Here is a 22,295-nt window from a genome sequence, read left to right on the forward strand (position 1 = left end):
CAAGTGATAAAACAGTCAATAAAAGTAGACCCAAGATAAAGAATAAGTTCTAGTGTTTGATATCACAATGGTGACTATAGTTAACAATATATTATGTATTTCAAAATAGCTAGAGGAAAAGATTGGAAATGTCCCCAACACAAAGAAATAATAAATGTTCAAGGTGATGGGTATTCTAAACACACTGATTTGATCATTACACACTGTATGCATGTATAAACATATTATATGCCTCATAAATATGTACAGTTATTATGAACCAATAAAAAAGCTAAGAAAAGAACACCTCAAAATGTAAAAACAAAGAAACTCACAAAAAGTAGACCTAAGATGGAGTTGGCAGAAAGAGACTTCAAAATAACATATTTATGTTAAAGTGGAAACAGAGGAAAAGATGGACCACATGGATCAAAACATGGAGTATTTTAACAGAGAATTAGAATTTATTTTCTAAAAATCCAGTGAATGTCCTAGAGTTAAATATAAGACTTTAAGTTAAAAGTACAATGAATGACTTTCATACATTGCTAGTGGGACTGGAAAATAGTACAGCCACCTTGGAAAAATAGTTTGAAATTTTCTTACAAACTTAAACATACATTTATTATTGATTCTGCAATCCCACTCTTAAGTATCCTCCCAAGCACATAACATCTGTTCATAGACATGAATGTCTGATATGAAGAAGGTGAATGTTTATAGTAGCTTGATTCATAATTGCCAACAACTTGGAAAAACTAAGATGTTCTGAAACTGGTAAATTGATAAGCAAATTGTGGTGCACCCATATGATGGAATACTACTCAGCAATAAAAACTAATGAAACTCCTCTTGCATGCAACATGAGTGAATCTCAAATGCATTATGCTAAATGAAAAGAGCCATAGTGTATTATTCCATTCATTGGACAATCTGGAAACGGCAAAACTACAGGGTCAGAAAATAGCTTAGTAGTTGTCAGGGGATGGTAACTGAGTTAAGGGGTTATCTGCAAAGGGGCATGAGGACATTTTGGGGGGTGATGACATTAATTCTATATCTTGATTGTGGTAGTGGTTATATGAGAGTGTGCATTTGTCAAAACTCAGAACTGTATTCTATAAAGGGAAAATTTTACTTTATACCTCAGTTTTCAAAAGGATACAATGAATGGGTTTAACAGCAGACTGAATACAAAAGAAGACAGAAGTAGGTGACTCAAAGTCAGGTTAATAGAGAACATTCAATTGCAATGTGGAGAGGTAAAAAAAAAAAAAAAAAAGATAACAGAATGTAAGAGATATAGAATACAGTCAAGAGATCCAAAAAACATGTTGACTGGGGTCCCAGAAAGAGAGGAGAGAGAGAATGGGACAAAATGAAGATCTGAGGAGATAATGACCAAGAATTTTACAAACTTAATGAAAGTTATCAACCCAGTGACTCAAGAAGCTCAGCAAACCCCATGGAGGACAAATAGCAAGCAAACCACATTATAGTAAGGCATATCATGGTCAAATTGCTAAAAATCAAAGACACAGAAAAAATATTAATAAACACAGTATATCTTCAGGAAAACAATACTTAACAGCTGCCTTTTTCAGCAGAAATTACAGTAGCCAGAAGGTGATGTATTGAAAGCTTAAAATTGCTGAAAGGAAAAAAAATACCAACTATGAATTCTAAATCCAGCAAAGTATCTCAGAAAAAAACTGCAAAACAAAGATGTCCTCACACAAAAAGAAAGCTGGGAGAATTCAATCTAACCCAGCTGGAAAAACTGAAGAGCAGTAAGAAATAAACAGCACCAGCGTGTATAAATAGGTGGGTAATAATAAAAGTCTACTGAGTGTTTATAACAAAGTAACATCTTATTTTTATTTTCGGTTTTTTTTTTCTAAACAAAATAATATTTTGAGTTTATAACGTATGTTGAAGTAAAATACAGGAAACAACAGCATAAAAGAAAAAGGGGATAAATGAAGTTAAACTACTATAAGATTCCTGAAATTCAGGACATGACAAAATTATACTATTAAACTAGGGTAAGAATAAATTTTTAAATTTCCAGTATAATAATTAAAGGAAGGACTAAAAGGCAAAACACAAATGTTTATATTGGAGATGAAATGGAATTTATTTAAAAAAAAAGACTTGATAAAGAAGGAAAATAGAATATAAAAGATGAAGAGAAAACAAATAAGATACTAGATATAAATTTAACCACATCAATAATTACATGAAATATATATGAACTAAACAAGCATTCTAATTAAAAGATTTTGGGGCTAAATAAAAAAACAAAATTCAACTACATGCTCTTCCTGAAGAAAACAGAAGAATATATTAAAGACCTCAGGGTAAGCCAAGACTTCTAAGGACACAGAGAAAGTATAAAAGAAATAAACTGATAAACTAGATTTCATTAAAATTGAAATCTTCTGCTCATCAAAAGATATATACATACATAAATACATGTATGGGACTCATATCCAGAAAATAACTTCTACAAATCAGTAAGAAAAACAGACAACTCAATTAAAAAAGGGCCAAAAACCTTAAATGGGCACTTCACAAAATAGAATATCCAAATGGCAAATATGCACAAGAACATTACAGAAATTGAAATTAAAACCACAATAAGATACCACCTCATGCAATGAAATTTTAATTGAAAATAAAGACAAGAATATACCAAGTGTTAGTGACAATATGGAGCAACTAGAACACTCAATTATTGCTGATGGGGATGTAAATCAGTTCAAACTCTTTGCAAAACTTTTGGCATCACCTATTAAAGCTAAACACAATCCTACCCTATAACCCAACAATTTTACTCTTAATATACCAAAGAGAAAGAGTGTGTACGTCCACCAAATGACATGTACAAAAAAATCCACAGCAGCTTTGTTCATAATAACCCCAAACTGGAAATAAACTAAATGTCCATCAAAAGGAGATGAACAAATTGTTGTATATTTACATAACAGTATTACTACTATACACGAATGAAAAAAATGAATTACTGAAATATGTAACACAGGTGAATCTCATTATGTGAAGTTCAAGAACAGGATCTATGGTGATGAAAATTAGAATAGAGTTTACCTCTGGCAGGATGGGTACTGACTGGGAAAGGACAAGAGGGAATATTCTAGAATGATGAAAATATTCTGTATCTTGATTTGGGTGCTGGTTTCCAGTGTATATATAAGTAAAAGTTATCCACTGTAAATTTAAAATTTCTGTGCTTTACTTATAAATTATATCTCAATATAAAATCCCAACAATGCATTGATAAAATTGACTAAATGGCCTGAATATAAACTTTACGGCCAGGCACGGTGGCTCACACCTGTAATCCCAGCACCAAAGTGGGCAGATCACTTGAGGCCAGGAGTTCGAGACCAGCCTGGCCAACATGGCGAAACCCTGTCACTACTAAATACAAAAATTAGACAGGTATGGTGGTGCACACCTGTTATCCCAGTTACTTGAGTGGCTGAGGCAAAAGAATCACTTGAGCCTGGGAGGTGGAGATTGCAGTGAGCTGAGATGGTGCAACTGCACTCCAGCCTACATGGCAGAGTGAGACTCTGTCTCAAAAAATAAAATAAAAACATTTTAATGCAGCAGGACAGACAAAATGTTGTTAACTACTGAAAGTAGGCAATAGGTATATAGGAAGGAGTTCATTCTCTACCTCTGTGTTAGAATTTTCCAAAAATAAAAAGTTAAAGAAATAAAATAAAGATTTTAAACAAAGTTTAAAATTCACCTTCGCTATTATTTGGAAAGTTAAGTAAGACTTACTTTTCCTTCTGTTGCTTTCTTTGTTGATGAAATTTCCTTCATAAGCTTGGGAATTTCCCTGTCAAATTGTGAGAGAATTCTTTAAATTTCTAAGATGTAATTCTTTACAGAACTATTTTAAGGTTACAAAATGTACTATCACATACTGTCTAAAAAACATGGAATAAAAATTAAAATGGGTTCACATACTCTAACACAACTGCGATATGTCGATGTCGAATTCTAACCCAGAGGTCATCTTCTTCTTCAAGGATGGCCTCCTTTTCTTTTCCATCTGTTTTATATCTACAAGTAGAGAGAAGCACTAAAATTTTTTGATTTTTTTTTCCCTCCAAAATCAAAAGAAACATTTTTACAAACAATAATTTCAAGACACAACTCAAGAAACTAAAAAGTAAAATCCACTATTTTAGGGGGGTAATGAACACCTACTCAAAACTAAGGCACATTGCTATGCTTACATTAAAAATAAGCACTGAGCCTACCAAGACATTTTCAAATGTTAGGTTTAGGTGTCATTATTATAGAGTTTTAGTTCAGCAAAATTATACCTTATAAAGAAAAATTCAATGGGCTACAATTAACTTTAAGAACAAGACTGAATATACTAACGCTTTGTGTTCTAATTAACTAAAACACTGTTTTGATGTGCTAATAACCCACAGTACAATTATCAAATCTCCATTAGGAACAGGAATACTGGCCAGGTGTGGTGTCTCTCACGCCTGTTAATTCTAGCACTTTAAGAGGCTGAGGGGGGCGGATCACTTGAGGTCAGGAGTTCAAAACCAGCTTGCCAACAGGGTGAAACCCCATCTCTAAAAAAAAAAAATACAAAAACCTAGCAGGGCGTGGTGGCACGCGCCTGTAATCCCAGTTATTCTGGAGGCTGAGGCAGGAGAATCACTTGAACCTGGGAGGTGGAGTTTGCAGTGAGCAGAGATCGCACCACTGCACTCCAGCCTGGGTGACAGTGCAAGACTCTGTCTCAAACAAAACAAAACAAACAAAACAGGAATATCCTCCCCAATATAACCTATTAAATATTGAAGGTGTTTCAGAATTGGTACAAAATTCACAAACATTTATCATCTGTTTCTTTATTATTCCCCAACCCTATAACCACATCTCCTTTACAGAATGAGAAAGAAAATGCGAGAAAAAAAATTAATGTAAGCCATAAAAATTGTGATAGCTTTAATGAGTTCTACTGAAGTGAGCAACAATTTAAAGGATTCATGAAACTATTCAAAATGGGCTTCCTGACTGCTTCCCCTTATCTTTTTATGCAGATACCTTCCTTCCATTTGTGGAACTAGAGAAGATGGAATCATTCTTGAAACTACCTGATTTCCTGAGTCAAGATCAGGAAGGACTGCACTGAATTTTCCTAGCTCTGAACTACAAATACTAAATGTAGACTTTGCTATATGAATATAATCGTTTCTATAGCCCCCATAAATTACACATCAATTCTGTAAAACCATCCACCTGTGTGGATTACAGATGTCCAAAGATAGAATCACTGTGCTCAATTATATAAGGCTGCACTAAGGATGAAAGCACTTTTGTCATTTAAAATACCACTTTGTTCTTATACAATACCTTTGACTTATAAGTGATTTGTAAACAAAGATAAGAGTAGCAAGCCTGACAATACTCAGGTGATATGAATATCCCATTTTAAAAGTAAATTTAGTTGGGAGGCTGAGGCAGGTGGATCATTTGAGGCCAGGAGTTGAGACCAGTCTGGCCAACATGGCAAAATTCCATTTCTACTAAAAATACAAAAATTAGCCGGGCGCAGTGGTACACACTTGTAGTCCCAGCTACGTGGGAGGCTGAGGCCGAGAATCATTTGAACTCAGAAGATGAAGGCTGCAATGAGGCGATTGTGCCACTGCACTCCAGCCTGGGCGACAGAGTAAGGTTCTGTCTCAAAAAAACAAAACAAAACGGAAAAAAAAACTAAATTTAAAGAAGTCACCAACATGAAAACTTGAATCTGGACACTTAGAGCTTCCTGCTTTGTATTCTGTTTCCATAAAAAATTGTGATGAAGGCTGGGTGTGGTTGCTCACCCCTGTAATCCCGGCACTTTGGGAGGCCGAGGCAGGCGGATCACCTGAGGTCAGGAGTCCAAGACTAGCCTGGCCAACATGGCAAAACCCCGCCTCTACTAAAAATACAAAAATTAGCCAGGTGTGGTGACAGGTGCCTGTAATCCCAGCTACCTGGGAGGCTGAGGCAGGAGAATCACTTGACCTGGGAGGCACAGGCTGCAGTGAACCGAGATCATGCCACTGCACTCCACCCTAGGTGACAGAGTGAGACTCTGTCTCAAAAAAAAAAAAAAAAAAAATTGTGATAGAGCCCAAACCACAGGGAGCTTTACTCCCATCGAATTCTTATCTCTGAATTTTTTTGAATCAGAAAGAAGGGAGTATAGTGGCTTTTTTAAAAAGTCTCTACTTAAAAAAAATTAAACCTTGCTTTGCTTGCCAGCAAACCTAAAGAGATACATACTTTAAATATTAGGTTAGAAATGTCTAAAATTTATATCTACAGTCTGGAACTAAATCCTTTACTATCCATTGGTTTATTAATTCTCTTCTAAACCTTTTGAGCAACGCAGGTTTAGAGACCTAAAGGGTAACAGAGGTAAATAATATCCCCTCTGAATAAACTGCTTAAAATAACTTTTATATTAGAAAAATAGCTATGTTATCTAACATTAATACAGATAATATAGAGAAAAACTCAGAAACCAAGATTCGACCAGAATGCAAATAAAAATACAATAGAAAATACAATAACAATATTTAAGAAAAAAACAGTATCATCACTATCACAAGTGTCTGTATCTTAAAACTACCAAATTAGTTTAAACATAAAATTTCAGAAAACTAATTTTCATTTTTATTAGTGTACTCAAGTAGTGAATCTTAGCTGACAAATACCAGTTTGGATTTAGAAATCATGATATCAAATAACATTTATAATGTATGTAAAACATCACACACACCATAAATGATAGAGATACAGTAAGATGATTCCTTGATAGAAAAACTATTTCATTTTTCATTTAGGTTTTTATTTGACATTACTTTTAAAGTAAGTATGTTTATGACAAGATTAACTCAGTAGAAGGTACCAAAATGGTAAAACTATGCCTGTTGCTCTCAACAGCCATCCTATTTAGTTTTCTAGTGTTCCAATCTTCTAAAATACATTATGTTGATAAGACACAGACTTTTGAATGTATGATTCAGAACAATTATAGCCTAACAATTTTGAATATGGTTTCTCCTTCAATAAATTATGATAGTGAGCCTGATATTTACTTTTAAAAGTAAAAGGGTCAAATTCCATGTGTTTAAACGTAGCTCTGCTGTACACATAGTTAAGGAAGCAAACACACCAAAAATGCTCCAAAGCAATCAAATTACGCTTTAATTTACAAGGTCAACATATCTGTGAAAGACTATAACTGTAGGAATAAGAGAAGGATAAAGTCTCTGAATAGAAAAGGTTACAGGGGCTTTTGGATTTCCGGTGCCTATATAAATCATTAAATGCTCATATTCTATCCTGTTTGTATATGCCCTTCATATGCCCTTCAAGATATACTTGCTTGTATGTATCATTCTCAATTGGTAGTAGATCATATGCCATTGCCTGAAAGGTCAGTTCATGCAGGACAGTGGACACAGGATCAAAGCCACGATCAATTATTAAGAGCTGTGAATGAGTTTTACCCTAGAATAACAAGATAAAATCATCTTAAGCAGCTTCAATTTCTTAGTGTGAACATATTTTTAATATCTTAGAATACAAAGCAGGCTTTTCCTAAGTTCTATCCCTTTTCCCCACCAAAAACATACAACAAAACAAAACAAATGGTTAATTGTCTTAAGAATGTGAAGTTATAATAACACAAAGAAAAATCCGAGTAGCATGAGAGAAAAAATGAAGACTACATAACTAAAAGCTTTTGTAATTAGAGTAAGAGGGTACATTTAATAACATGGGTTTGAACTGCATGGGTACACTCAACACTCAGTTTTTTCAACTAAATAACGGAAAATACAGTATTGGCAGGATGTGAAAGCTGCATGTACGAAGGGCTGACTTTCCAGATATGTAGGTTTTGCTGGGCTGATGCAGGACTTGAGTATGTGTGGATTTTGGTATACACAGGAGGTCCTGGAACCAACCCTCCTGTGTTTCCCAAGGGACAACTGTATAATAACCTGAAAGTTCCTTTTAAAAAAGTAACATTTTGTTTGCACTAAATCTATTTTCTTATGAATTGAGTTCCGAAAAGCATAAATTATGAATGGTAGCTACTACTTGAGCTCTATGTATTAGACATTTTACTAAACAAAAATACATGGATTATTTCATCAAATTCTTTTAATAATCCTGTGAGACAGGCATTATCATCTCCAGTTGACCATGAGGGCACTGCAGCCTGAAATGAAGTAACTTGCCCAAATCACACAGGTAGTATGAGGCAGAATGGAGATTCAAATGCAGGTTTGCTCCAACGTCTGTGCTCTTAACCGTTATGCTATTTTAAAAGACTGTACTGATACCAACTAAGATGATAAATCACAATGAAAGCCTTGTTATCATTAATTCGCAAACATCACTAAACTGAATAATAGTGCTGGAAACATATTGTTAATGTCAGTATCTTTCATACTTCATTTTAAAAAGTAATAAATTCTTTGGATTATTATTCAAAGCAATAACAAATAACTATAACTCATTATACAAACATTTTCTATTTATTTACATATAACAGGTATATTTTATAGGCTATGTTTTTAAAATATTTTAAAATTAAGCACATTCATTTAATTAAATTTTGAGACAGTATGATATGGTGGTTCAGAGCACAGCCTTGGAAATCAGCCAGGTCTGAATTTGAGTCTAGCTTTGATCACAATCTTGCAGTACAAGTTTGGACAAAATGCTTATCTTGTTTATATGGCAGTATTCTCTTTGTAAAATGAAACACAATTATGGAATCTTTGCCTTATAAGATTATTGTAAAGGTTAAATATAATCATACCATGAAACACAGCACAGCAAGCCCTCAAAAATGTGAACTATGAAGCTTCAGAAATATAAATAGGAAAAAGTGCAATATAAGTTCTATAGCAGGCTTAGGGCTTATGACAGCATGTGGGAGGAAGCATCACTTGGCCTGAAGAGTCAGGAAAGCCTTCAAAAATGAGGTGACACTTTATCACTTTATCAGGTGTCCCTGAATAAAGGAAAGGTATCAAGTATTTGAAGGATGATTAATTTTCCAGGCAGAAAGAATGGAAAGGACAAGTTTAATTTTTATGGATTTTGCTCTTTTTCCACTGAACACATGAAGGACTAAAAGCATATTTGATTGTATATCTCTTCATTCAACAAACATTTATTCACTATCGACTATGTGTACTAAGCCATTCTGCCTTCAAAACTACAACCAGAATAACAGCCTTCACTAGGCCTCTAAACCAAAAACAGGTAACTTTTAAGGTAACTAACCTAACATCTAAGTTTATATCTTCCATTCCAGCCACATCGTTTAATTGTGGATTTTGCCTTTTTCTCTATTGCCTCTACCTGAAGAATCCTGTTTTCCATGCAATAAACTCCCTCTTTATCATGTTATGCTCATTCTTCAAGCTAAAGGGCCTTTCCTCTTGGGATGCCTTCCAACACTCCAGTTTAGAAGAAGATAAGCCTGGGACTATATTCCCATTATACTCTCTGTATTCTTCTTATTACATTCCACTTATTACACAGTATTCTAATTGGTGGTTTCCTGGCACAACTCCTCTTCTAAACTAGCAACAGTTCCTTTTCTTCATTCTCCAGCTACTGTAATATGGCTTCCTAGCCCTCTGGCACCACCTCTGTCAGTCTCCTCAAGCTCTTCATTCTCTCACCCACATGTAAATGCTGGTATTTCCCAGATTTCAACCTTAGTCTTTGATTATATTATCTCCATAGGATAACAACAGCTGCCATTTATTAAATTCCCATTGGTGCCAAATACACTTACATACTAACTTAATCCTCACACCGCCTAGCAAGGTATATATTACTTCATCTATTTCATAGATGGAAAAACAAACTCAAGGTCACAGAGCTGGTGATAATAGGAATTCCCACATTTATTAAATGTTTACTCAATGGCAAGCATTACTGTAAGGACTTTGCATGTATTAACTCACTTAATCATAACTTTTAAAATAGGTATTCTTTTATTATTCCCATTTTATAGAAAAGAAAATGTTGTTACATAGAAGTTACATAATTTGCCCAAATAGACATTAACTATGAATTAAATGGCAGAACTAGATTTGGGCACAGTGCTGACTTCAAAATCTGTTAGTTAATAGAGTCCCCTCTAAACCATACCATCTATTAAGGTTTGCCAACTGTGTATGTTAACGATTCTCAAATCAGTATTGAAGATCTATGTTAATGACTCCCAAATCAATACTAGAAAATGAATGAGCAAGTGTCTTTGGCTTACAAAGAAATAAGACAGACTTTATGCATAGTCACTATTTGCCTTGCATACATTACCTTTATTAGGCTCTTTTCATCAATCTTGTAGTAGTCTTCAAGCTTTTTTTCAACAAGCTGTGCAAGTTTACTGGCATTATCTAGAGGTTTACTAGACATGGAAAAAAAGGTCCAACAATTATCTTTCTTTCAGTATATACTTTATAATATCATGAAGTTTAATTCTAAAATTAAACCACAGAATTTTAAAAATGTTTACAAAATGAAAAATTATTTTATAAACATGTAAAAGTTCAGATAATATATCAAATAATGTTATATCGATATATTTGGAATTTACAAGGACAAATCTTATATCTGCTTCAGATTTTTTAATATAAAGGAAATAAAATATTACATGTAAAGCTGCAGTTCCTTTTATTTTGCTCCTAAGTCCTGGTCCTCTCCCATACCCCTGCCTCAAACCAAGACAACCAGTGTCATTAATTTCATGTATATTCTCCCTCCAGTCATTTCTGGGTTTTTTTTGTGTGTGTGTGTTTGTGTATGTGTGTGTGTTTGAGATGTATCTACATTGACATTGACACACATATCGGATTTATTCATTTTATCTCCTATATAGTATTCCATCATGATTATACTGGATTTTATGTATTGATTTCTCTAAAGATGGACATATGAGTCATTCTTATTATACTATTATAAACACTGAAGCAAACATTGGTATATATGTATCTAGGTATATTACATGTACATGTTTCTCTAGGTATACTACACGTAAAAATATAATTTCTGGGTCATACAGCATATACGTACTTTTTTCAATATTATCAATTACTCTACAAATTAGTTGATCAACATCCCTTCCACTAGCAGTGTGAGATTTGCCCACATGCTAACATCATCAACTTTCCAATGTCTTTTGCATAAAATCTTGTATATCATTATCTTCTAAAATAACACTGTACCCTAAATTGTAACTTCAGGACCAGTGGTATTAGTGTAACTTCCAAATCTACAAGAAAAATGCTGAAAAACAGCTCTGTAAGAGAAGTTGAAGAGGAAATAAAAAAAGGAAAGATGTTCCACGTTCATGGATTGGAAGTACAAATATTGTTAAAATGTCCATACTACCCAAAGTTATCTACAGATTCAATGCAATCCCTATTAAAATATCAATGACATTCTTCACAGAAATAAAAAAAAATTAAAATGTAGATGGAACCCCAAAAGACCCAGAATAGCCAAAGCTATCCTAAGCAAAAAGAACAAAACTGCAGAAATCACATTACCTGGCTTCAAATATACTACAGGGCTGTAGTAACCAAAACAGCATGGTACTGGCATAAAGACAGACATAGAGACTAATGGAACAGAATATAGAACCCAGAAACAAATCATACATCTACCATTAACTCAATTTCAACAAAGGTGCCAAGAACATACATTGGGGAAAGGATAGTCTCTTCAATCAATGGTGCTGGGAAAAATGGATATCCATATGCAGAAGAATGAAACTAGACCCCTATCTCTTGCCATATACAAATATCAAATAAAAATGGATTAAAGAGTTAAATCTAAGACCTCAGACTATGAAACTACCACAAGAAAACATTGGGGAAACTCTCTAGGATACTGAACTGGGCAGATTTCTCTGTGGGACATTCTTGAGTAACACCCCATAAGCACAGGCAACCAAAGCAAAAATGGACAAATGGAATCACATCAAGTTAAAAAGCTTCTGCACAATAAACAATCAACAAAGTGAAGAGACAACCCACAGAATGGAAGAGAATATTTGCAAACTACCTATCTGACAAAAAATTAATAAGAATGGATATGGAGCACAAATAACTCCATAGGAAAAAATAATCTGATTTAAAAATGGGCGAAAGATCTGGATATTTCTCAAAAGAAGACATACAAATGGCAAACAGGTATATGAAAAGGTGCTCATACACATAATTAATTATCAGAGAAATGCAAATCAAAACTATAATGAGATATCATTTCACCTCAGTTATAATGGCTTTTATTCAAGAGACAGGCAATATAAACACATGCTGGCGAGAATATGGAGAAAAGAGAACCCTCATACACTGTTGGTGAGAATGTAAATTAGTATAATTACTAAGGAGAACAATGTGGAGGTTCCTCAAAAAACTAAACAGAGAACTACCATGTGATCCAGCAATCTCACTGCTAAATATATATGTCCAAAAGAAAGGAAATCTGTATATCAATCTGTACTCCATGTTACTGTAGCACTATTCACAACAGCCAAGATTTGGAAACAACATATGAATGGACAAAGAAAATGTGGCACATTGACAGAATGGAGTACTATTCAGCCATAAAAAAGAATGGATCCTGACATTTACAACAACATAGATGGAACTGGCAGTCACCATGTTAAGCGAAATAAGCCAGGCACAGAAAGAACATTTCTCATGTTCTCACTTGCTTCTGGGAGCTAAAAGTGAAAACAATTGAACTCATGGAGAAAGTAGAAAGGTGGTTACCAGAGGCTGGAAAGGGGCAGGAGTGGTGGTCAAGGTTTAGTGGGGATGGGTAATGGGTACAAAATTATAGGTAGAATGAGTAAGATCTAGTATTTGATAGCACAACAGCGTGACTACAGTACATTTAAAAATAACTAAGAGTATAATTGGATTGTTTTTAACACAAAGAAAGGATAAATGCTTGAGGTGATAGATAGCCCGTTTACCCTGATGTGACTATTATGCATTGTATGTCTGTATCAAAATATGTCATGTACCCCATAAATATATACACCTACTATGTATCCACAAAAATTAAGAAAAAAGAGAGAGAAAGAAAAAGGCTCTTCACCAGCACACCAACCTCGAAAATGGGAGGTCTTATTGTGAGGGCTTCAAAGTTTTACAGAATCTTTAGGTCTTATACCTTAAAAACAAATAATGCTCACGCCTGTAATCCCAGCACTTTGGGAGGCCGAAGCAGGTGGATCATGAGGTCAGGAGATCGAGACCATCCTGGCTAACATGGTGAAACCCCGTCTCCACTAAAAAATACAAAAAAATTAGCCGGGTGTGGTGGCAGGCGCCTGTTGTCCCAGCTACTTGGGAGGCTGAGGTAGGTGAATGGCATGAAGCCAGGAGGCAGAGTTTGCAGCGAGCCAAGATCATGCCATTGCACTCCAGCCTGGGCGACAGAGCACGACTCTGTCTTTAATAAATAAATAAATAAATAAATAAATAAAGCAACATCTATAAAGTGTAATTCATTAAACTCTTTGTACAATATTTTCAAAAGAAAGAAATTTCATTTTAAAATTATAAAGTCGATAAAGTGTAAAGGAATATTTTGTGAAAGCAGGTAGAATTTTAAAAGACAGGATTACAGATTATTTATTAGCGTAACTCAAAACTAGCCCCTATGTGAGCAACACAATTATAAATTGGCTATGTTTTCTCATTTCCCTGAACATAACCAATCACCAACAGCAGAAGCTTCAACAGTTACTAAACTCTTACCAGGAGCCAAACCACTTAGCTCAGCTCCACTGAGTCCAGAATGTAATTAGCACATCTCTTATAAGAAAAAGGTAATCCCAGCACTTTGGGAGGCAGAGGCAGGCGGATTGCTTGAGCCCAGGAGTTTGAGACCAGCCTGGGCAACATGGAGAGATCCCATCTCAAAAAAAAAAAAAAAAAAAAAAAAAGTAAGAAAAAGAATGTTTCTAATACCCAAGGTATGAATAAAGAGCTTGTTTGGTAATACCTGACTTGAGGAGATCACTTAATCTCCCAGGAGATCACTATACTTTTTCTAAGTATTCATAGTGGAATTTTCAAATGGTAAGTGAAGAGTAATGTGACTTAAAGTACTACATGAATTTAAAATCAAACAGTTCAGCCAGCTAACTTGACAAATGCCAATGTTCAAATTAAAGGACTTTTTAAAAGACAAATGAGTAATAACACTTATTACAAGTAGTGCAATATATTTATTACCATATTTATTAGTGAGGAATACTTTATAGATATTAATTCATTTAACTCTAAAAACAACTGTATAAGGTAGGTATTATTTAATCATTCTTATTTCATAGATAAGGAAACTGAGGTGAGAGGATCACACATGAACTAGCAGACCAAAATTAAAACTAAAACTGCCTGACACACACAACAAACAACATGGATGACTCTCAGAAAACAATGCTGAGCAAAGTCGTCAAAAACAAAAAATATCATGTGGTTCCATTTCTACCAGTTCAAAATCAGGCAAAATTAAACTATACGTTAAAAGTCAGATGGCAGTCATCTCTAGGGAAGAAAAGGGGACGGGAGAGCTGGGAGGGATCACAAGAGAGGCCTCTGAGATGCTGTTAATGTTCTATTTTTTTTTTGATCTTGGTAGGGTTAGATGGATATGTTCATTTTGGAATGAATTATCATGCCATATCTAGCAGGTCCTCAAATAATGTCATTTTGTTCGTCATCTCATTATAATGCTGAGGAAAAAAAAAAATAGATTCCTGGCTGGGGCCACTGTCTGTACGGCATTGGCATGATCGCTCCATGTCTGCATGGGTTTTCTCCTGGTACTCCGGTTTCCTCCCACATCCCAAAGATGTGCAGCATGTTTGGTTAACTGGCATGTCTAAATTGCCCCAGTCCGAGTGAGTGTGGATGTGTGTAGTGTGCCCTGCAGTGGGATGGTATCCTAATCTGGGTGCGTTCCTGCCTTGTGCCATGAGCTGCTGGGATGAGCTCTGGTCATCCTTCTAATGAGCCTGAACTAGAATAACTGGGCAAATAATGATCTCGTTTTTATTAATCTTTCTTAAATGTACATACAGTCACATTTCTTTCAATGTTTAATATTAGAAGTGTTTCAGGTCTTTATGCAGAAGTTTGGTGACATTACATAACCAAGGAACTTAATTCTTGTTTATATCAATTATCCTATGGTAAGATTGGTTTTGTCAGTTTCCAAGAATCCATCAACAACATTAAGTGAGGACTTACTATATAGACAATTTATGCACTTTACAGTAAACTTCATTTTTAAAAAGAAGTATATAAGTCAAAGTATATAGTACTAAAGTTAAATTTTACCTCTTTAAAAAAACCCCAAAATTTATTTAGAATAGGCACTGAGATTAGATACTTAGACATTGTAACAGGTATCCAGAGAATATGGCCATTTAGATTTGCTGGTGATTTAATGAAAAGCATTAATTGTAACACTGTATTCCCTATGTGACTATAAAGACATTTCCTCTAAGCATTCCTTAAAGTGATGAAAAACTGTCTGTAAAATGTACCGAATTTAGGCTCTGAAATTCAGTAACAGAAGCTATTTGCTATTCTGAAATTTAAACCACAAGCTTTAAATCTCCTATATGTACAGCATGGTAATTATGCAAAGGAAATAAATTTTGTAAACCAATCTGCAAAGGTACAGAGACATTACTTACCTCTATAGTGAATGGTAAATAGGAAGCATAACATGTGCAGATGGTGAGGGTCCTACCTTTTATATCTTACTCCGGGATTTTCATCCAAGGTGGCACACACTGTAACTATCTGGTCAGCCATTGCTTCCATAATGGCATCTTTTCCCTTTGCATTACCAGGGTCTGGACTATAACAGTAATAGAATGCATCTGGTACATCAAGAGTATACACCTAAGACAAAAAAACTCACTGTCAATCTGGAGACCTGATAAAAAAAATTATACACACACACACACACACACACACACACACACACACACACACACACACACACATCAAGAAAATGTGGCAACTATTTGGGGCAGTTAAAAAAATGCTTGCACTAACCATGCTGTTTCCTGCAACAACTGTGTCTTTACCTTAATCAAATCTCATTTTCTCTGTCATCTTGATTTCATCCTTTCTTTCTCACTCTCCTTTCCTGCTTACTCTCTCTCCTTCAATCTTGTTTCATATACAGATAGTACTGTCTGCTTTTTACTACCCGTGCAACAGGTGAAGGAATCTGAGGTAGTCAAATTAAAATAAAAATCTAACTCCCAGTACAAAGAAACACAACAGTACCAAAATCGGCCTATATATCAGACATAAATTAAAACCCTTAATCCATTAGACAGTAACCCAGAAATCTCCCATAGTTGATACAGTTCTTTAGCTTATACTCTTCATGTCCTTAAAATAAGAGACATACTTCCCCAAAAGACACGGCATTGTGCTAGACATAATGTAAATCTTACTATACGTATGTACAGCAAAACCTCACAGATACATTCATTCAATTAACAAAATAATTTACTTATGCACAAAGAACTGGATTAGAGGATTTGGAGGATATAAAAGCAGGAGCTCCCTAAATTGTATTGAGAGTTCCCCATTAAACTAAGTTTTGTTGTTTTTTAAACAATGACAATTTCTCTTAAACTATGAAAATTTATTGTAAGTAAAAGTAGGCAAGTAATTATAGGTTAAGTAATGAATTATGAATAAATGTCTTGCATTTCCTTTTACACACAGTCATTCATTTCTCTGGACATAACCCAGCACCAACAACAGCAGCCTGAACATAGATAAAAATTTAGCTGTGGCTCACCCACTTATCTCTTTCCCGCTCAAAGGCTAGGATGCTGTATTAACAGTTAACAAGCACCCCACACTTGAATTGTGGCTTCCTCATAGTGTAATATCCCACAGCAGGAGATAACATATTTGTTCAAAAACTTTTACTGCACAGTCGCCCAAGGCTTCTCCCTCCCACCCACTGATACCAGGTTTGGCCGTGGTCATGTGTAGGTTTGTTTTTGTCTTTGTTTTTTAAGATGAGGATTTACTCTGTCACCCAGACTGGAGTGCAGTGGCATGGTTATAGCTCACTGAAGCCTTGATGTCCTGGGCTCAAGCGATCCTCCCGCCTCAGCCTCCCATGCAGCTAGGACCACAGGTATGTGCCACCATACCTGGCTAATTCCTTTGTTAAGTTTCTTTGCAGAGACAAGGCCTCACTTTGTTGCCCAGGCTGGTCTAGTACTCCTGGGCTCAAGCGATCCTTCCGCCTCGGCCTCCTAAAGTGCTGGGATTACAGATGTGAGCCACTGTGCTCGGCCTGGAATGTATGTAGAAGATACACATGCTACTTCCCAGCAGAAGCTTTAAAAGCCATTGTATGGCTCCACTATTTTCTCTTTTCCCTTGGCTATGTCCCAGACTAGCCCTTCAGCCTCAGTACTAGAAAGTAGAGGATGTAGAGCAAAGCCCCAGCCAAACAACAATGGACAACACAAATGAGAAATAAACCTTTGTTGTTGTAATGCACTGAGATCTGGGGGGTTCCTACCACAAATTAATCTAAGCTAATACCCCAATGTACCAAAGATAATCTGGGGGCTGGTTCTCATTCTATACTCACATCTCCTCCATTTCCCTCTTCCTCTACCTCCTCCCCACTTTCCATCACCATCATTAAAAGTTTTTTAAGACTACTGCCACATGCTTTTTTCATCTTTATAAACCCATAATCAGCTCCTTAAATACAGATCCTGTCTTCCATCTACTCTTCATGAGGCTTGTGCCTGTCAGTCCTATGTCCAAGCTGTTGTAGGTGAACAGCAGAGAGGGGAGAAGCCAGCACCTTCCATATTTTATTACTGCTGCAATCTCCCTGGAGTACAACCTGTGGACTGTGTGATAGTTGGTGACATGTTAGAAACCGACACACAAGGAGGTCTCAATGCAAGGTTGAAAGCAAAAGTATGGATCAATAAAATTGGAATAGTGCCACTGAAGTCCTCCCCAGTTCCACATTACAGTTTTTTTGTGCTAGAGTTACCTGATCTCTTACAAAGTATAGACAAACTATAGACTGCAAAATCAGTATGCCATTTTAAAGCACCTAAAAGGGCATGGTTATGAATGTTAAGAGTCAATTTGTAGGGTTTGAGCTAAGAAAAGGCTTTCTGCTTACTATGGTCCAGCTCTAAGAATAATTTTACTTATGATTTAAGAGCCAACATTGTGAAGGTCCTCCCAACTCAACTGCTTTTTAGTTTTGACAACTAACCACTGACTGGTATTTACATCTGAAATTTCAGACTGCATTAATCCAAGTCAGCAGTGTGGCCCAGAAAACTTGAGGAAATATATTCTTTGCTAGTCTGTGACTGAATATTTTAAAAATTATTTTATTAATCTTTTAGTATCTTGGTTCCATACCAAGCAGGATAGCTTACACATGGATGCACAAATGTAACGTATATGTTCTGGCTTAAAAACAGGTATTTTTAAAGAATACCTATTCTAAAACATAGAGACTTATCATAGCAACTGGGTATGGTTAATATGAAATAAGTACTAAGTCACATCCAAATCTAAGCAATTCATAGTGAAATTTTACGTATTTTCTTTTTAAAACATAAGCCATATTTTTGTCTACTTTAGATACATACTTTTTTTATATTATGAATCTGATTTTCTTGCATGACCTTTTTTTTTCAGGGTTGGGGGCAATTTTTCTGCGGTGTGTACATAGCAAATAGATTTCTCCAGTTAAAAAAAAAAAGCTGTTAAAATCAGCCAGGCACGGTGGCTCATGCCTGTAACCCCAGCACTTTGGGAGGCCAAGGCGGACAGATCATTTGAGGTCAGGAGTTTGAGACTAACCTGGCCAACATAGTGAAACCCCGTTTCTACTAAAAATACAAAAAATTAGCTGGGCTTGGTGGCACATGCCTGTAATCCCAGCTACTCGGGAGGTTGAATCAGGAGAATCACTTGAGCCCAGTAGATGGAGGTTGAAGTGAGCCAAGATCACACCAACTGCACTCCAGCCTGGTGACAGAGTGAGAATCTGTTTCAAAAAAACAAAAAACAAACAAACAAAAAACGCCGGGAGCGTGGCTCACACCTATAATCCCTACACTTTGGGAGGCCGAGGAGGGTAGATCATTTGACGTCAGGAGTTTGAGACCAGGCTGGTCAACATGGTGAAATCTCATCTCTACTAAAAGTACAAAATTTAGCCCGGCATTGGGGTACGTGCCTGTAATCCCAGCTACTCTGGAGGCTGAGGCAAGAGAACTGCTTGAACCTGGGAGGCGGAGGTTGCAGTGAGACAAGATTGCACCACTGCATTCCAGCCTGGACGATGGAATGAGATTCTGTCTCAAAAAAAAAAAAAAAAAAATTAGCATGTGGTGCTTCTTTACCATGACATTTTCACAACTTTGCACAGCAAGCTTGTAGCTTTCTTGTAGTCTATGCCTCTTATGGAAATATTTTCACTATCTCTTCCCAGACACACAATGGGGTTAAGGGAACTAGACTGTCTTGCTGCAGATAAGTGCAAGCCGCATGGCACCAAAATTATTTTTCTTTTGTGGATCCACAAGAGGAAAATTCCCTTGGCGTGGGCCTACCCATGGAACCTCCTGTTTGTTTTCAACTGACAATGGTTTCACCCATGTGATGAACCTAACAGAAAACAAGGTTTTGCAGCATGACACTGGTACAAAAACAGACACGCAGTTCAATGGAACAGAATAGTGAGCCCAGATACAAGGCCGCACACCTACAGCCATCTGATCTTTGACAAAGCTGACAAAAACAATGTGGAAAGGACTCCCTATTCAATAAATGGTGCTGGGATAACTGGCTAGCTACATGCAGAAGACTGAAACTGGACCCCTTCCATACACCATATACAAAAATCAACTTGAGATGGATTAAAGACTTAAATGTAAAACTCAAAACTATAAAAACGCTGGAAGACAGCCTAGGCAGTACCATTCTGGACATAGGAATTGGCAAAGATTTCAAGACAAAGATGCCAAAAGCAATTGCAACAAAAGCAACGACTGACAAATGAAATCTAATTAAACTAAAGAGCTTCTGCGCAACAAAAGAAACTATCAACAGAGTAAATGGACAACCTATACAATGGGAGAAAATATTTGCAAACTATGCATCTGACAAAGGTCTAATATTCAGCATCTATAAGGAACTTAAATTTACAAGAAAAAACCCCATTAAAAAGTGGGCAAAGGATATGAACACTGTTCAAAAGACATATAGGTGACCCACAAGCATATGAAAAATGGCTCAAAATCACTGATCATTAAAGAAATGCAAATCAAAACCACAATGAGGTACTATCTCACACCAATCAGAATGGCTATTTTTAAAAAGTCAAAAAACAACAGATGCTGGTGAGGCCGCAGGAAAAAGGGAAGGCTAATATTCTGTTGGTGGGAATGTATATTAATTGAACCATTGTGGAAGACAGTGTGGTGATTCTTCAAAGACCTAAAAAACAGAACTACCATTTGACCCAGCAAACCCATTACTAGGTATATACCCAAAAGAATACAAATCTATCATAAGGACACATGCATGTATATGTTCACTGCAGCACTATTCACAATAGCAAAGACATGGAATCAACCTAAATGCCCATCAATGGGAGACTGGATTAAAAAAAAAATTGGCATATATATATATATATATATATATATATACACACACCACAGAATACTAAGCAGCCATAAAAAAGAATGTGATTATGTCTTTAGCAGGAACATGGATGGAGCTAGAGGCCATTATCTTTAGCAAACTAATGCAGGAACAGAAAACCAAATACTGCATGTTTTCACTTACAAGTGGGAGCTAAATGATGAGAACACACGGACACAAAGAGAGGAACAATAGGCACTAGGCCTACTTGAGGGTAGAGGGTGGGAGGGAGAGGAACAGAAAAAATAACTATTGGGTACTAGGCTTAGTACCTAGGTGATGAAATAATCTGTGTAACAGATCCCCTTGACATGAGTTTACCTATAACAAACCTGCACATGTACCCCAAACCTAAAAGTTAAAGAAAAAAGTTAGGGCCAGACACGGTGGCTCACGCCTGTGATCCCAGCACTTTGGGACGTTGAGATGAGTGGATCACTTGAGGTCGGGAGTTCGAGACCACCCTGAACATGGAGAAACCCCGTCTCTACTAAAAAAAAAAAAAAAAAAAATACAAAATTAGCTGGGCGTGGTGGCTCATGCCTGTAATCCCAGCTACTTGGGAGGCTGAGGCAGGAGAATCGCTTGAACTCGGGAGGTGGAGGTTGCAGTGAGCTGAGATCACGCCATTGCACTCCAGCCTGGGTAACAAGAGTGAAACTCTGTCTCAAAAAAAAAAAAAAAAAAAGTTGGGTTTTGCTATGAGCCATTTCCAGAGTGCCATTATAATACTTCAGTGACTCTTATTAGAGTTACCATCTGCCTTATCTGTTTTTCATATTTTTGGAAATACATCATCGTTTTATAAATACCTGCTTCAGTTCACTTGGAGCTTAATAATTAATGGTTCCATAGCGAGGCATCATCTTACAACCACAGAATTTTCCCTAGACCATTAGGCTAGACAATCTCATGATTACACTAATCAAACCTGGAATAAAGTGGTTAATAAACGATAAAAGGGGTTATCCAATGGTTAATAAATATAATTTGGGTTGGTTTTTGATAGGTTCTTCTTTTAACTATTGAATAAGAAACTACTAATGTAAAATATTAGATTGCATGTTGGAATGTATACAGCTATGTCTCCAAGTTTAATATTCAAAGAATCAAATTCTAGATTGTATCTATCTGTAAACCTATTTCTTTAGCCAGTTGTTTTGTGTCTATTGCCCAGAAACAGGATCCTCTGCCTTGTGCAAATACTCTTTTATGTTTACTTCTTCTTGATTTTTAAAAATGTGATTGTGTCCTAACCTGTCCCAGGATGCTGTTGCTGTAATATTGAATGTGTGTGAAAAGGGTAGGTACAGTACCCATATGGCCTTGACTATATTTCAGCTATTTAAAAATTAAGCTGGAGGATTTTGGCAGAAGTAGTTATGTGTGTGATTGCTCCAATAGACTGGTTGGCATGTGATGCTGAGGTCTTGTCCTTTTAGCTGTTCCACAGGA

At 36.0% G+C, this 22,295-nt stretch overlaps 1 protein-coding gene across 6 annotated transcripts in view; it reads right to left on the reverse strand.

The window, feature by feature from the left end:
• Positions 1–22,295, reverse strand: part of STXBP3 (syntaxin binding protein 3) — a 79,259-nt gene that overhangs the window by 37,525 nt on the left and 19,439 nt on the right. For all 6 annotated transcript variants that reach the window (XR_013400383.1, XR_013400381.1, XR_013400384.1 and 3 more), the window contains exons 7-11: positions 15,856–16,010; positions 10,393–10,483; positions 7,427–7,551; positions 3,982–4,077; positions 3,793–3,850 (exon numbers count right to left, since the gene is read on the reverse strand). Coding sequence is in view for 3 of the 6 variants with exons in the window: in XM_077952251.1 (XP_077808377.1) it covers positions 3,793–3,850; positions 3,982–4,077; positions 7,427–7,551; positions 10,393–10,483; positions 15,856–16,010 (525 nt within the window). In the remaining 3 variants the exon portion in view is untranslated. The remainder of the gene's footprint in view (positions 1–3,792; positions 3,851–3,981; positions 4,078–7,426; positions 7,552–10,392; positions 10,484–15,855; positions 16,011–22,295) is intronic.

The sequence above is a fragment of the Macaca mulatta genome, chromosome 1 (assembly GCF_049350105.2).
Source record: "Macaca mulatta isolate MMU2019108-1 chromosome 1, T2T-MMU8v2.0, whole genome shotgun sequence".
In the NCBI taxonomy this organism is placed as follows: Eukaryota; Metazoa; Chordata; class Mammalia; order Primates; family Cercopithecidae; genus Macaca; species Macaca mulatta.